The sequence below is a fragment of the Pipistrellus hanaki genome (genome assembly GCF_964339955.1).
Source record: "Pipistrellus hanaki genome assembly, chromosome: 1".
Taxonomy (NCBI): Eukaryota; Metazoa; Chordata; class Mammalia; order Chiroptera; family Vespertilionidae; genus Pipistrellus; species Pipistrellus hanaki.
In genome coordinates this window covers 10,287,305-10,304,914 of record NC_140503.1, presented here as the reverse complement: position 1 = coordinate 10,304,914, position 17,610 = coordinate 10,287,305, and the positions used below count along the sequence as shown (strand labels likewise).

The following is a 17,610-nucleotide window of genomic DNA, read 5'->3' as shown; positions in this document are numbered from 1 at the left end:
CTCCAGGTAGCGTAGGTCTCTTTCGAGAAGCAGGTACTCGCTCACTCCCTGTTAAAACATTGCTTATACCGTGAAGGGCTATATTTAAGTGCATTGTTAAAAAATTTCTATGAGCTCCTCCTGAAACCACTTAACACAGAAAGGTCAGCAAATGTGGACGCCTGCCTTTTCGTAAAAGGAAAATAAAGTAACAATTCTTTGCTCTTTTGTTAAAACAACCCTTGTGTGGTAGAAATAGATGGACGTCCATTATTCCTCTCATCGCAAAGTGTGCGAGAAGATTCCGTTACAGTTTAAGGGGCCGGCGGGTCCAGAATCAGCTAAGCAAAACCGTTCTACGGCACTGTCTGCGTGTGCCGTTAACCGCTCTCCTTCGGTAGTCTGCTCAACGGTTTGCTTGTGAATGACACAGCAAAACCATTTCACATATGTCACTATCAATAACGGTGAGTGCAAATCCTTATTTCAAAGAGCCTACTTGATCATTTCTAATGGGCAGGGCTGACGGCTGGTCAGATCTCATTAAATTATTTTTATCCCAAATGGGAACACCTGCCAGATGTCCCCCGGCAGCCATTCTCTCCTTCCCGATCAGAAACTCAGAGGGCACGGGACGGCTCAGAGCAAAGAGGGCATTGTACACATGGCCTTGGAACTGAGTCTCGGTCACGGGGACGATCGCCTCAGAAGGAGGGGCCTATCTTCTGTTCCCTCTCCCCCTCTCTGGCTGGAGTTCACGTTGGATGGCTGAAATGGAAGCAACCCTCAAGGCAGGAGGGCGAAGCCAGGTGTGGAGGCGCCTGGGTCGTTCGTGGCTATGTTACCATCGGATCGGCCCTGACTGCCCGCGATTATGTGAGAGCCGTCCACTGCCCGCCACCTGTCCTGGGCTGTGCTATTCGGGGTCTCTGGCTTCTGCTGCTGCTCCGCGCCCTGACGCACACCCCTGGCCACAGGTGAGGACGGGCTCAAGCTGGCAGTCACAGAAGAGGCGGCTCTGCCATATTCTCATGTCAGCGCGGTACCTTCCATCGGCGGCTTCCTAACAGAGGCTGCTTTCAAGCTACGTGCCCACTGTGTCCACATTAGTTCATAAAGGTAACATAATATACTCTTCAAATCTACTTTATCCTGTATGCATGCACTGCGACTAGCAGGAGTCCGGGGGGGGGGGGGGGGGGGGGAGGGGGATGGGAGGGGGGGCATCCATGTTACATACCAAAGCTTCCTTGTTTCCAGTCGACACATAAATACACAAGCAAGTTCCCCTCTCTTCCTGTCCCTTTCCCACCCCTACCATTCTCAGGCACCTCCCAGGTGGGCAGGCACCCAGCATGGAGGGCATCAGTGCATGAAGAGCTAACTGTAAATACCGGTAATTGCTCTCCGGGTCATGATCATACACTGTGGGATCATTCGCAAAGAAATCAGCATAAAAAGGTGTTCTCCACCAAACTGAAAACGTGTGAAAGGAAATGGTAAACCAAGGGGCAGGTGCAGGTGAGGGTTTGGGGGCCTTACCTGAAAACCTCGAGCGATATCCTTTCTGGTAACTTGGGAGCCACCTGCTTGAATGCTTTCTGAAAATCTTCCAAAGTTAGATATCCACGGTCTATTTGAAAACAAAACGTAAACATTCGCTTACCTCGATTAACCCTGTGAACTGTTACGTCAGCCATAAACCTTGCAGGATGCTTTAATATGTTATTAGGAAAAGAATAGTAATGTATGGTCGATTTTACATTCATTAACGTCCTTCCGGACACTGCTGACCTGCTCGCCCCCAACTTGTCTTTACCCGCCCCCAGCCTGATCACCCCTAACGGCTTCTGCCTTGGCCCCGCCACCATGGCTTTGTCCAGAAGGACGTCCATGTTAGGGAATCTGAGACTGTCTCATTGGGAGAATTTACAAACCCAGTCGTACTCTCCCTCAGTGCAGTCCGGGGTGATCCGGAAGGCCACTTCCAGCCCGATCATTCTCAGACTCTCTGAGTCCCAGGGAGAGGACTGTAGAGACACACACTGCAGTAACAGCATCAGTTTCAAGTCTTTGTAAATTGCCAAAACAATTTATTCTTCAAAATTCTTTTTTTTTTCTTGCTTGATATTAGAATGATAATATAACTAGTAGCCTGGTGCATGAAATTCATGCATGGGGCAGCGGGAGGTGTCCCTCAGCCCAGCCTGCATCCTCTCCAGTTTGGGACCCCTTGTGTAGTCAGACATCCCTCTCACAATCTGGGACTGCTGGCTCCTAACCACTCACCTGCCTGCCTGCCTGATTGCCCCTAACCACTCGACCTACCGGCCTGATCACCCCCAACTTCCCTCCACTGCCAACCTGCTCGCCCCCAACCCCCCGCCCCACCCGCCGGCCTGATCGTCCCCAACTGGCCCCCCTACCAGCCTGATCATCCCCAACTGCCTCCCTTCCTGGCCTGATTGCCCCAAACCACTTCTGCCTTGGCCCCACCTCTATGGCTTTGTCCGAAGGACATCCAGAAGGTCTCCCGGCCTAATTAGCATATTACCCTTTTATTAGTATAGATCTTATTGAGAGGGAAGCCATAACAACAGCCAAGATCCGGAACCTGGACCACATGAGTATTTTCATCCTGTGTGGGAGGTATGGGGTGTAGGGGGACCTGAAGCCACTCCTCTCGGCCACACCCGGTGTGGGAAGGCCATTCCTCCAGGAAAAGGTGGGTCACAGCAGGAGCCGAAGAAGATGCCATGTGAGGGTGACTTCTAACCCCACATGGCCAGCCCTTGTGTTGCCCGGATTATAACCACTAAGTACAATTATATAACTGTTAACTTTATTTTATCCATGGTAAATGTCAAGAAATTAAAATCACGGTGGAAAAAAAAAAAATCACACCAACGTCTAAGGTAATAGCTAATGAGGACAGTAAAAGAAACTTCCAAGTATATTAATTTCACGTACTGAGTATATGTGCCCATTCACAGTTCTTTAACAGCAATTTTTACTTTCAAAACACTCTGAAGAGACTTACAGTGCCTGTCAAAAGCTGTGAAGATGTGTCTTATTTCATTCCGGTACAGCTGAGCTTCCTTCTTCTTCCTTACAATGTTTAAAAACTCCTCGAGTGTTAGACCTAAAAGTAGGGGGGAAAATTTTTATAAAAAATGACTGCCTTACTCTTCCAGAAAACACACACAAACATAAGTGAAAGGTAATACATGTCACAAATTTTGGCTCAGTGGTACAGCGTCGGTCTGCGTAGTGAAAGGTCCAGGGTTAGATTCCGGTCAAGGGTATGTACCTTGGTTGCGGGCACATCCCCAGTAGGGGGTGTGCAAGAAGCAGCTGGTCGATGTTACTCTCATCGACGTTTCTAGCTCTCTATCTCTCTCCCTTCCTCTCTGTAAAAAAATCAATAAAATATATTAAAAAAAAAAAAAAAAAAGACATTTGGCTAAATGGTAAGGAGGCCCAACACCAGCAGTCAATAGCAAAAAAAACAACAATAGACAGTTTTCCTTCACTGGGCATTTCCTAGGGATAAAAGAATGGTGACCTTGCAAAAATGTAACACCCGTCCCTTTAACAGATCTCACGGATGGGCCCAAACTATGTATCAAACAAGGTCTCATGATTTTTCTTTCCTTCGGCGGCTTTGATGCCTTTTTCTCCTAGCCAGATGTCATTACCGCGGGTTTTTTTTCTTCCCACTGCGAGATCGGGGCAAAGAAGTAGTTTCTCAAAAGTCAATACCAATTGCACCCCACAGATAAAAGCGGAGAGAATATTCCATAAACAATGGAGCTGGCACGGTCCCCAGCCTTGGGTCCTCCCGGGGACGGCTCTGCAGCCTCGGGCTCGGTTTCCCGTGACTCTCATAATAAAAGAGCCCAGCAGGATCGGATGAGATTGGGTACTGTGCTCACAGAGTCTGTGAAAATGAATTCTAATGTGATCTTTGTAATAGGTTTAAAGAACCGAGCCAAGAAGTTAAAACATCTTAGTGTCCTGAGCCCTGCATATAAAAAAAAAAAAAAAAGAGAGAGCAGTTCATTTCTATACCTCAGGATTTCCATTTTTAAATAAAATATCACTGTCTTAAAAATAGCCCCAAATCACACAAAAACCGTGTGCTGATTTCTAAAAACCTGCACCCTCTTCCTTTCGGTGAGGTCACACAGAGCTGGATTCCCTTCCTCAAATAGTTCCAAGGGTGGGAGGGAACGTAGAAAATCGTTTTCTTTTCTTTTTTTTAATATATTTTATTGATTTTTTTTACAGAGAGAAAGAGAGGGATAGAGAGTTAGAAACATCAATGAGAGAGAATCATCGATCAGCTACCTCTTGCACACCCCCTACTGGGGATGTGCCCACAACCAAGGTACATGCCCTTGACTGGAATCGAACCTGAGACCTTTCAGTCCGCAGGCCGACGCTCTATCCACTGAGCCAAACCGGTTTTGGCGAAAATCGTTTTCTTAATTTTCCACGTTTTTCTTGTTTGTAGTTAGAGATTTAGAAACTAGAAACGCCTGTCTGTCTTTATGCGTTGGAACGATGCTTCTACAACTCTCTAAGGTTCACCGTGTGCCGGGAACTGTGTCCAGCTCTGGACAGAGAGAGAGAGGAGAAGAGAACACCCCGGATTCCAGACCCAAGGGAGGACCTGGGCTGGTGGGAGCACAATGACTTATACGGGTTTAGCTGCAAACGTGCACATAATTATAAGCTGTGGCACGTGCAATGAGGGGAAAAGGGAGGCGGTCAGAGAGTCCCAGGAACCCTCCTACCGAGTGGACACGGGAAGGAGAGATCTCTCAGAGCAGGTAACATGTAAGCCTAAATGATAAACTACCAAGCGGCTGAAGGATGGGAAGAAGGGCATTCCAGGCGGCGGAAATAGCAGGCGCCAAGGCCCGGGCGGGAGCAGTGGAGAAATGGGAAAAGGCTATTGTGGCTGGGATGCAGTGAGTGAGAGAGCAAGACAGGACGGGGCTGGTGAGGTGGGCAGGCCCTTGTGGACCACAGGAAGTCGTTTGGTTTTCATTTAAGTTGCAATAGGAAGTCAACAAGAAATAAAAGGTTTGAACTGGGGAAGTGGCATGATCTGATTTAGATGTTGTAAAGATCTTCCTGGCTTTTGCCTCAAAAAGAAAGTGAACGGCAAAAAGGGAGACCCATTGGGAGTCTGTGGCAAGAAACATGTTGCTAGGATGTTGGCAGGGGGGATGGAGGAGAAGAAGGTGTCCGGACCTGTTTCAGGGCAGATGAAGGGTTAGATGAGGCAGGTGAGAAAGAGATGTCAAGAAGAGTCCTTTGAAGGGCTGAGAAGGACTTGGGAAAGAGCAGGATTTAGGTTGAGATGAGACTTGTGATCTGGATTTAAGTGTTTGATGTGTTGGAGACAACTGAGAGCAAAAGCCATATGCTCTAGCCCCGTGATCGGCAAACTCATCAGTCCACAGAGCCAAATATCAACAGCACAACAATTGAAATTTCTCTTGAGAGCCACATTTTTTAAACTTAAACTTCTTTGAATGCCACTTCCTCAAAATAGACTCACCCAGGCCCTGGTATTTTGTGGAAGAGCCACACTTAAGGGGCCAAAGAGCCACATGTGGCTCGCGAGCCGCAGTTTGCCATCCACGGCTCTAGGCAACAAGGCCTGTCTCCCAGCACCTACAAGAGTGCTCAATACCTATGCATTGCATGGAATTAGCACATGTAGCATTTCCCCCATGTATGTCTGGATACAGCTTCCTTCTCATCCAAGCACCCTTGTGAGCAGAGAACATATTTAAAACTGAAGTCATCATGCCATGATCCATAACTTGTTTCACAAACACCAAAAGCTAATCAATTAAATAGCATTCAGACTAGCTGGAATTCTTGACTAATGTGCTCACTGACCGTGGCATTATTTTAGGAGTCCCTTCACAATCTGGCCTCAGTCTACCTTGCTAACCTCCCTAGCAAATTTCTCGACGTTTCCCCAAGACCGTCAGCTCTTTCACACACAGCTCCATACCTGTGCGCATGTTGGACGCACCGCCCAGGATGCATGTTCTACTTTTCTCCTAGTGAATGTTTACATCTCCCTCCAGACGCAAAGAGGGGCTGACCTCCTCTTCGAAGACTACCCTGATTTCCTTCAACTGAGTCCCTCCCTCTGTGACCCAACAGCCCTGTATTTATAAAACAAGGACATAACCAGCCCTGGTCAGGTGGCTCAGTGGGTTGGAGAATCACCCCATACAGCAAAAGGTGGCGGGTTAGATTCCCAGTCAGGGCACATTCCCAGGTTGACAGTTCAATCCCCAGTCGGGGCAACCCTGGTATTTCTCTTTCCCACTGATATTCTCTCTCACAACAACGACTGTCTCTCTCAGCAAGAACACAGTCATACCCAGGCAGGTTTGGCTAAGTGGATAGAGCGTTGGCCTGCAGACTCAAGGGTCATGGGTTCGATCCCTAGTGGGGAGCATGCAGGAAACAGCCAATCAATGATGTTTCTATCTCTCTCTCCCTCTCCCTTCCTCTCTAAAATCAATAAAAAAATATTTTTTAAACAAAGTTCTCATCACAAGAGGAAAATTTTTTTAAAAAATGCATAGACTCTGTTACATCCTATGGTAATTATTTGGCCACACGTTTGCCGGAGACATGCTGAGGGAAAGCACTGGTTATTGTCTAAAATCTTATCCCCAGTGCTTATCACCATACCTCACACACAGGTAAGCATTCATTAATGTGTGCTGAATGAGTAGACAAAATAATAGGCAGATACCCCACATGCCCTTAACTTGTTTTAATCTTCCATGGCAACCCACATGGAAGTGCAAGCCCCTTCTCTAACGGGCTTGCTCTCACACTGCATTCGGCGTGGCTCTCACACCTTAGCACCGCGATCCCTTTCAAAGCCAATGCAGAACAGTCTGCCACTCCTGCCTGCAGCTCTGAAGTGCAAACACATGAAGGTAAGTTTTGTGCATCTTGCTGCTCTTTAAATAGCCTAGAAACAGAGGTCTTCCCACTAGCGCCACCTGCTGTTCCAACAGTCAAACCTAAAATGACCACGTCACTTCATGAACACTTTCAGTGATTCTACCGCCATCGGATTTCATCGCCAATGAAGCGTGCATTACCCACGCTAACATGTACCCACTCCTGGAGGGATACAATATGTTTCAAACACAACATTGGGTCTTCCGTGCACACTGTTCACTAATCAGTCACCTAAACGCACTTTATTATAGTTACTCTAGAGGCCCAGTGCACAAGATTTGTGCACGGGAGGGGGGGAAGGGTTCCTCAGCCCGGCCTGTGCCCTCTCCCAATCAGGTCCCCTCGAGGGATGTAGCCATCAGTAGGGCATCCTTAGGCTCCCACCACTGCTGCTATGCTTGCCACGGCTTCTGGCTGAGTGGAGCTCCCCCTTGTGGGAGTGTACTTACCACCAAGGGGCAGCTCCTGCATTGAGCATCTGCCCCCTGGTGGTCAGTGTGTGCCATAGCGACCAGCCATTCTGCTGATCGGTTGATTTGCATATTAGCCTTTTATTATATAGGATGAGGATCACAAAAATGTCAGGAACCACACAGAACAATGTGCTTATATGAATTTGTTATTAATCTGTCTCCAGAAGGTGTTCAGAAATCACCTGGGCAGTTGGGTTCTATCAGCAGTTTGCAGACTTTTTCTTTTAAGCTGTAGGAAACCTAATGTGTATAATGTGTAGAGGGCATGAAAACAGCTACTCGGTTTGGAGTGAGGTGGCCTCCCCACTATTCCCTGGCCAACAGGACCCAGGGCTGAGGATTATGCCTTAGAAACCATGAGACCAATGATCTTACAAATCCTGCTAGACTCGGCTAGTCTCTGCACTTTCCACACCACTGGAAACAGTCCCTCCCGGTTAATAAACCACTCTTGGAGACTCTGGCCAGGTAGCTCAGTTGGTTGCAGTGTTTCCCAACCTTCTCTCATGATGAGAATCACCTGGTAGAGTTGTTAAAACACAGATTCCTGAATCCCAACTAAGAAGTGCTAAACTAGAATTTTTGGGAACATATAGGTAAAATTGCATACTTAACTAGTGCTCTAACACAGATGTTATATACAGAGCACTAAGTTAGGTATGCAATTTCACCTATATGTTCTCAAAAATTCTAGTTTAGCACTTCTTAGTTGGGATTCAGGAATCTGTGTTTTAACAACTCCACCAGGTGATTCTCATCATGAGAGAAGGTTGGGAAACACTGGGTTAGAGCATCATCCGGATTCACCAAGGTTGTGGGTTTGGTCAGGGCACTTACAAGAAACAACCAATGAATGCATAAATAAATGGAACAACAAATCTATGCTTCTCTCTCTCTCTCAAAACAATCAATAAACAATTTAAACCACTCTTGGCAAAATGGACCTTTTTATGTTTTATAATGAATGCATATATTTTACTTTCCAAACTACTTTGCCTATATCCTAAATAATAAAAGCCTAATAAATAAATCAACAGAACGGCAGAACAACTGGTTGCTATGATGTGCACTGACCACCAGGGGGCAGACGCTCAATGTAAGAGCTACCCCCTGGTGGTCAGTGCATTCCCACAGGGAGTGCTGCTCAGCTAGAAGCCCTGAGTGAGCACAGCGGCAGTGGTGGGAGCTCCACCCGCCTCTGCGACAGCACTAAGGATGTCCGACTGACGGTTTAAGCATCAGTCAGACATCCCCTGAGGGCTCTCAGAATGTGAGAGGGCTCAGGCTGGGCTGAGAGACCCCCCTCCAAGTGCACAAATTTAGTGCACCAGGCCTCTAGTATCATATAAAGAGACAAACTAGGAAATGTTCTCTCTTTTTTTTTTTTCTTTTCTTTTTTGCTTCTAAGCAATTTCCTAGAAAGGTAATCATCTTTCATTACAAGATGGATATATTCAAAAGGTCCAATAAAAATATACAAATATTTTCCTTGAAAGTTTCATTACGTGTAGATTTTTTGTTTGTTTGTTTTTTGTGGTTCACATGTGTAAGCCTCAGGGTCCATGCACACAGAGGAATCCTGTGAAAAATGAAGCACTGTTCTAGGTTTGGCCGTCACAGGAGCTTAAATTAGAAACTGCAATAAACCTGGGGGATGAAGGAGAAAAAAATAAAAATGCCAAATTGCTTAAGACTGTAAGTCTGACCCTAGATTTAGTAGAAAAGGGAGGGCTTGCATTCATTATGCCACATGTTAATTTTTCTAGGGATTGAAAATGAGGGTTTAAAAGGCTTACCTTTTAAAAGGTATAATGCGAGCCTTCTCTAGTTTGAGAAATAAAATTCAGATTATGACTTCTGGAGGCCACGAAGGGGGGAAAAAAAGAATAAAATGTGTGCACATAAAAATATAGTAAGGACAGAAGGTGAAAGTGGCATCCATGACGTGTTGTCACAGTAAAATGGGCAAGAAAACTCAGGGAACTAATATTTCAGTTTCTTGTATAAGAGTAAGGGAATAAAGAGAGAGAATCGCCCTTAATGGAAGAAATCAATTTTTACTATATCTTGGGGAGGAAATTGACAAGAAAGGGTAAAACAGGGTATAGTAGACTAGAGAAACCTGAACCAATAAAACTTTATTTCTATCAAACACAAATAGGACGCATTACCTTCTTTATTATGTGCATCTCCTACCCATAACCCTTCAAAGGTTCCTTGTTGTTAATAGCGCAAAGTCCTGATACTTTATGATTCATGATTCCTTACCCCTCACTAGTGCAGGAGGTAAAAATATTACAAGGGTGTGGATTCCAATGTAGGACTCATTATTAACAGTACTAGAGGCCCAGTGCACGAAATTCATGCACAGGCAGGGTCCCTAGCGGCTGCCAGCTGCCAGCTGGGACCTCCCTTCGTTCTGCACCACTCCTGACAGTCAGCGCACATCATAGCAAGGGATTGAACTCCTGGTCAGTCGAATTCCCAAAGGGACACTTTGCATATTAGGCCTATATATATATATATATATATATATATATATATATATATATATATATATAGATGACAGCCAACAGCTCTGGGTATGTGAATCTGATGGGGGGCAGAGAAGTGGGGTATTGTAAAATGAGGGACGGGGATCTGGGAGATGAAATTTCAGCCACTAAGATGGACACCGTGGCCCTGGCCAGTTTGGCTCAGTGGATAGAGCGTCGGCCTGCTAACTGAAGGGTCCCAGTTTCAATTCCGGTCAGGGGGGTGTGCTGGAGGCGGCTGATCGATGATTCTCTCTCATCACTGATGTTTCTCTCTTTCCCTCTCCCTTCCTCTCTGAAATCAATAAAAATATATTTTTTTAAATTTTTAAAAAGATGGGCACCATGAAGGAAGAGGCTGTCTGAGAAACTCTGCCGGGGAGGTTGGCAGAAAGAACCCTATAGAGAAGCAGAGCTACCCTGGCCTTTGCCATTGCCAGCTGTGGAGAGTGAGGGATAAAGCCCCTTCCTCTGTACCATTAACAAAATGCCTCTGCAAAGTCTACTGACTGACTTTTACAGGAGTGGAGTGTGTGGGATACGTCTAAACTCATGCCGAGTTCCACATCCACTCCGGTTTGATAAATAAAACAGAGCACCAGGAGCTGGCGGGAAAGCTCCCAGCTGGTGTGGACACTGCGTTCCTTCACTCACTATGTTCTCTTCTTTGCTTCTCCACCTTCCCAATCCCACCCATCCTTCCACATCCGGCTCCTGCCCACACCTGTGCAGGGAGGGTGGCCTTCCCCTCTATCCTCAGAGGCCTTCTTGTCTACAGTATTCATGTGACGCCTGGCCATGAAAGAAGTGACCATACTTCTTTCATCCTCCCTACCCTGTATTGTATCTTTTTTAAAAAAATATATTTTATTGATTTTTTTTTACAGAGAGGAAGAGAGAGGGATAGAGTGTTAGAAACACTGATGAGAGAGAATCATCGATCAGCTGCCTCCTGCACACCCCCTACTGGGGATGTGCCTGCAACTGAGGTACATGCCCTTGACCGGAATTGAACCTGGGGCCTTTCAGTCCGCAGGCCGACACTCTATCCACTGAGCCAAACTGGTTTCGGCTTGAATCTTTTTTAAATGTCTCTAGGTCAATGTCTGTGTCTCCTAATTTTATATTTTTCTATCCCAACAATGAAACTTAACATCCTCTAAATGGGTGAATAAATAAACTTATTTAGGAATGAATATCTGGCGATACTACAAAATGGTCCCAGGATTACAGTTTCAAGAAAAGGAAACCTTAATGCATATGCAGTTTCCTGATTATAGAAAAGAACTAAGAAATCACTTGACATCTTAAGTCAAACAAACAAAACCTAGTTATCCTGGATATAGCATGGTCTTAGATGTTTACATAGACCTTAAAAGACTAGAAACTGGGAATTTAAATTTAGACCAAGAATACATTTAATAGTCAACTGTCTGGTTCAAAACAAATCCAACAGGACAGTAATAAATAAAAGCACACAAGCCAACTGGCCATTCACCTCAGCACCCACAAATTATTTTTCAATCGAACTGACTCCGGATAGCATGACTGCGTCAAACAGTCCATAATCACCTTTATGATAAATCAATCTCTTTGATTTTGCCATCATTCAAAGTTAAAGGTTAAAAGTTCCTAGAGAGCTTTTTCTTTTTTACACATGAAACCAAAATAAGTTCACTGTTCTAAAAGGGTAATAATGGTCCTACCCAGCTTGGCTCAGTAGATAAAGCGTCAGCCTGTGGCAGGTTCAATTCCAGCCAATATCCATCGTTTCTCTCTCTCTCTCTCTCTCTCTCTCTCTCTCTCTCTCCCTCCCTCCCTCCCTCCCTCCCTCCCTCCCTCCCTCTCTCCTTCCCTCCCTCCCTCTCTTCCTCTCTCCCTCCCTCCCTCTCTCTTCCTCTCTGAAATCAATTTTTTAAGATTTTTTTTTTAAATAAGTTTTTATTTTTCAAATTATTACAAATGTTCCTTCCCCCCCCCACCACCACCATTGCTCTCCTCCACCAGGTTCCCACCCCACCCTCTGCCCTTTCCCCTCTCCCCATTGTCCTCATCAATAGGTGCACAGTTTATGTTCAGTCTCTTCCCACGCCCCCCTCTCCCCTTTTCCCCAAGAATCGTCAGTTCACTCCCCTTCCATACCTCTGATTCTATTATATTCAACAGTTAATATTGTTCATCAGATTTTTTTAATTTCCTTGGTTTTTAGATTCACTTGTTGATAATTACGTATTTGTTGTTCATAATTTTTATCTTTGTTTACTTTCTCTTCTGAAAGAACCCCCTTCAGCAATTCATATAATTCTGGTTTGGTGGTGATGAACTCCTTTAGCTTTTTTTTATTAGTGAAGCTCTTTATCTGACCTTCGATTCTGAGTGATAGCTTTGCTGGGTAGCTTATTTTTGGCTGTAGGTTCTTGCTATTCATCACCTTGAATATTTCTTGCCATTCCCTTCTGGCCTGCATGGTTTCTGTTGAGAAGTCAGCTGACAATCGTATAGGTGCTCCTTTATAAGTTACTACCTTCTTTGCTCTTGCTTCTTTTAGTATTCTCTCTTTATCTTTTGCTCTTGGAATTTTAATAATGATGTGTCTCGGTGTGGTCCTCTTTGGATTCCTTTTGTTTGGAGTTCTGTGTGCTTCCTGGACTTGTAAGTCAAATTCTTTCACCAGGTGGGGGAAGTTTTCTGTCACTATTTCTTTCAGTATGTTTTCGATATCTTCCTCTCTCTCATCTTCTGGGACCCCCATAATTCTGATGTTGGTTCGCTTGAAGTTGTCCCAGAGGTTTCTTACATTATCTTCAATTTTCTGGATTCTCTTGCCTTCTAGCTTCTGTGGAGGAGTGTCTTCTGGCTCTTTATGTTCCAAATCTTTGACTTGATTCTTGCGATCTTCCCTTCTGTTTTTAGGACTCTGTAGAATATTTTTTATTTCAGACAATGTATTCTTTATTTCTTGTTGATCCCTTATCATTTCTTGTTGACTCCTTATTAATTCTAGTTGATCTCTTTTCATATCCTCATAGGCCTTATCCATCTTTTCTAGGAAATTCTTGAAAAACCTTATAAGCATAGATTTGAACTCTATATCCAGACGCTTTTTGTCCTCCATTTCTTTCGTTTGTGATCTATTTTGTTGTCGCATTTCGCAGTTACACATGGGACGGGGTTTCAGGGTGGAGCCTGCAGCTTTGGCTTCCGTCAGCCCCGCCCTATGCGGGTCCTTCAGTGCTCGCTGCCGGCGCCTCCGAGAGAAAGGTGCCCTCGATTTTCGCCTGCTGCCAAACAGTCTATGCTCTCCCACAATGAGCCCGGTATTGGGGTTCAGTTCAGTTGGAAGTGGAGTTGGAGGTGGCGTTCACAGCAGTCTGGAGCCCCAGTCTCCTTCCCATCAGGGCAATCCCGCGGCACAGCCGACCGTCCCTTCTCTGGGGGCAGTGTGCGCGCCTCCGGCACCTCCTTTCTCCGCTTCCCCAGGTTCCGCCTTACAGCCCAGCTCCCTATGGCTGAGCCTGAGTCCCCGGGGTCTGGCCCAGATCTGGGGTTCAGAGCAGTCAGGGGCCCAGCACAGTCGGAGTTTTATCTCCTTTCCGCTAGGGAACGCCCGCCAGGCACTCGGCCTCCCTCCTCTCCGGCTCCGTCCTCTCCGCGCGCCGCGTGTCTCCGTACCTTAGGCTTTTACAGCTCCTCCGTGCTTCCTTCTGGTTTTCTCCTTGCTTCTTGTTGTAGGATTTCCAGTCAGTCGACTTTCCTGTAGTTCTGGGTAATGTCCATTTTATATTTTAGTTGTATTTTATTAAAATTGTTGTGTGCGGCTGTGGCTAGTTGCCTACCCGAGCAGCCATCTTGAGAGTCTCAATTTTTTAAGATTTTTTAAAGGCAAAAAAATAATAATAAAGTGGCAATGGAATATAGATAAGAAATTAAATAAAAATATATTATCAATATAAATTTATGACAATGTTAAGTGTAGTTATGGACAGTGCAGCAAGGGAGAGTAGAAGTGCAAATGAGAAGGCAAATGGGGTAAAATGTTAATATTAAGTGAATCTGGATAGAGGGTCTACAGCTCTTTCTCTATACTACTTTACATTGTTTCTTTAAAAAAAGTAATTTTTAAAAAGCCAATCCAGCATGCACTGGCCCCTATCTCCTCAAACTACAGGTATTCATCTCCCTTTCTCTCTCATCCTCCTTTTCCCTCTTCTCTAGATCATTCTGCTAAGCTTAGACTCATGTTCTCAAAAAAAGCAAATATCGCTCTTGATCCACAGCCCCTCTGGACCTACTGAAAGACAGAGCCACACACTCACACTCTCTCACACTCTCTCACCTCCCAGCCCGGCCTCTGCCATCACCACCCTTAACACTGCTCTTGCTAGTCACCAAACACCCCCCAGGCTGCCAACACCCAGGGATCCTCTTCAGTCCTTATGCTACTTACTCTCCACTGCATCCCATAGGGCTGGCCACGCCCTCTTCCTGGAAATACCTACTTCTCTGGGCTTTGGAGCAAACACTCTTGATTTCCCCCCCGCCCTTCTGTCCCTCCAAACGCTTCCATTCCCTCATCCTCTGTCTGACATGTGATGCTTCTAGTGCCTCAGGGTCTCAGGCCCCTCTGTCTCATGAGGTGGTCCCGTCCATTCCCATGGCTGCACAACCTTCTCCGTGCTGATGATCCCAATGCGTTTCTCCAGCCCACAGCTCTGCTCTGAGTTCCAGAGTCACACAGCCCAGCTGTCTTGCCCTCATGGCTTGCATCTCCTCAAAAGTGAACTCTTAAGCCGAAACCGGTTTGCCTCAGTGGATAGAGTGTCGGCCTGCGGACTGAAGAGTCCTGGATTCGATTCCAGTCAAGGACATGTGCCAGGGTTCGGGGTTGATCCCCAGTAGGGGGTGTGCAAGAGACAGCTGATTGATGTTTCTCTCTCATCGATGTTTCTAACACTCTATCCCTCTCTCTTCCTCTCTGTAAAAAATCAATAAAATATATACATATATTTAAAAATTGAACTCTTAGTCTCCCCCACTCTTCAGTAAGTGCCGCTTGAGCTGCCCACATCACAAAACCCAGGTCATCCGTTGGATGGTGAAATGATAAGCAAACATTTTTTTTCTTTACGCTTTTCAATGGCTTAACATTTCCCTAAAATAAGCATACTCCGAATGGCCAGATTATGATGATCTCTGAACACATAATAATCTGGCCACTCAGTGTACTTCTCTTGAGTGCCTCATTTATTTGATATCAAAGATACTATAAATCGTGCACCTGATCAGCTTTCCCCTTTGCACTGGCTGATAGGTGCAAATAGGTGGTTGATCTCCAGCAAAAGTCTAGAATACATTTGGTACCCACTTGAGACACAAATACACTCAGTGGTCAGATTATTATGCGTGCAGAGATCATAATCATCTGGCCACTCAGTGTATATTTATGAATATAGGAATTAATCTCAATGAAAAGAACCAAAACTTCTTTGAAACTGAACAAAACGAAGAAGTGCTTAAACACAATGTTTTATTAGTCTCCATGTTTGCCCTTAGTTTCGGTTTCATAAATGTCTCAATAAGAGTACTAAAAAATTAATATTAACTTCATGAGTTACCGGAAGTGTTTGGATTCACTGAAGACATCACAGCATCGGCTTCTATCTAGAAAAGAAGAAAGAATAATAGGGTGCATCATTTCACTGAATGTTTTCACGGTGCAAGTTCTTCATTCGTAGGGTGTGGAGAACAGGATGTCTTTTATGAGAAACCCACTTCGTTGAGCCCTGCAGACAAGTCGTGTCACAGGATAGCGATAACAGTCACGTTACTCTTTCATCAGCATCTTTCACTGACCAGACTCTCATCTGCTACAGACTCTAATGATGCCAAAACTTTACTCCATTGACCGAAACAGTTCCGGCGTGTGAAATCAACCTGGCTGTCACACAGGTAGCATAACCGAATGGTTAACTTTCCCATTTTACACAAATACAGAAATTGTGACAACTGTTTTATTTTTTAATTTCCCTCCCCCCTAATTGTAAAAGTAACATATTGAAAACTTAAAAATATAAAAAATTATAAAGAAAAAAAATTTTTAATCCAGCCATCCAATGAAAACCATTGACATTTTGGTCTAGCTTTTTTGTCTATGCATTTTAAACATATTTGAGAACACACTGTATATGAAGTTTAGGGACCTGCTTTCACTAATTATTAAAATACAGTATAGCTCGGCCAGCGTGGCTCAGTGATGGAACATCGACCTATGAACCAGGAGGTCACAGTTCAATTCCCAGTCGGGGCACATGCCCAGCTTGCAGGCTCAATCCCCAGTAGGGGGAGTGAAGGAGGCAGCCTATTGATGATTCTTTCTAATCATTGATGTTTCCGTCTCTCTCTCCCTCTTCCTTCTTCTCTGAAATCAATTTTTAAAATATTGAAAAATACAGTATAAACAGTATAGAATTAGAACTTGGCAGCACCTGACATAATATCTCTATCTTGGATAGTATCTCTAGCTCTCTATTTAGTTCTTTTCATTTTGATTAATCCAGACCCAATACTTTCCTGGTTCCTCTTGCCTCCCCCAGATGGTTTTGACTACATTTTCTTTATGGGCCCCCTGCCTCCCCTTAAATGTTGGTACACCCCCAAAGCTCTACCCTCAAGCTGCGGCCCTTCACACTCCGCATACTCTTCTTGGGCAATGCCATCCAGTCGCCTGTTCTGCACTACCACCTGGAAGCGGAGGGGTCTCCAATCTATCTCCAGTCCTCCCCTCTCCACCCATTCAGATTCCTGTATCTAAGAGGCAGCACAATCTGAGAGGAGGTCGTTACCACCGTAACCCCGGCACCAGCACGGCATCTAATGAGTGAGTGCACTTTGCACGCTCATAGCCTCCTCAAACTTAGTGTGCCCCCACCTGAACGCACTGACTTTTCCCAGAATCTTCTTACTTGGTGGCATCACAACTGCTTCAGTGCTGGTGACCCACCACTCTCTTACCACCACCTTATCCACAACCATAGGGCGCAACTCCTCCCGCCACCTCCACGCGCTCCCAGACACTTCCTATCAGAGGTCTAGCTCCGCCAGTCTATTTTATGTTATTGTTAATCCTCCCCTAAGGATGTTTTTCCCAGTGATTTTTAGAGAGTGGAAGGGAGGGAGAGAGGAAGAGAGGGAGAGTGGGGTAGATTGGAAGGGGAGGGAGGGGGAGATGTGTGTGTGTGGAGAGAGAGAGAGAGAGAGAGAGAGAGAGAGAGAGAGAGAGAGAGAGAGAGAGAGAGAGAGAGGAACATTGATGTGAGAGACACATCAATTGGTTGCCTCCTTCAAAAGCTGCCGGATCAATCCTGAAACCTAGGTATGTGCCCTCGATCGGGAATCAAACCCATCACCCTTTGGTGCAGTGGCCAATGTTCTAACCACTGAGCCCACTGGCCAGCTAGCTCCTTTAAACAATGCCCGAATTCCTATTACAGTTGCCTCCTCTTGTCCCCTTCACTTTCTGTTCTTCTCTATCTTAGTATTTACCGTAGTTTTATAAGTCTCTCTACATTAAATTGTAAACAGCTTCAAAGTAGGGTCTATGTTTTATTCAC

The 17,610-nt window shown here is 45.3% G+C and overlaps 1 protein-coding gene across 3 annotated transcripts in view; it reads right to left on the bottom strand.

The window, feature by feature from the left end:
- The window catches only part of EFCAB11 (EF-hand calcium binding domain 11), a 124,778-nt gene that overhangs the window by 102,112 nt on the left and 5,056 nt on the right, over positions 1–17,610 (bottom strand). For all 3 annotated transcript variants that reach the window (XM_084884393.1, XM_084884392.1, XM_084884394.1), the window contains exons 3-5: positions 15,616–15,661; positions 3,020–3,121; positions 1,522–1,612 (exon numbers count right to left, since the gene is read on the bottom strand). In XM_084884393.1, the coding sequence (XP_084740519.1) occupies positions 1,522–1,612; positions 3,020–3,121; positions 15,616–15,661 (239 nt within the window). The remainder of the gene's footprint in view (positions 1–1,521; positions 1,613–3,019; positions 3,122–15,615; positions 15,662–17,610) is intronic.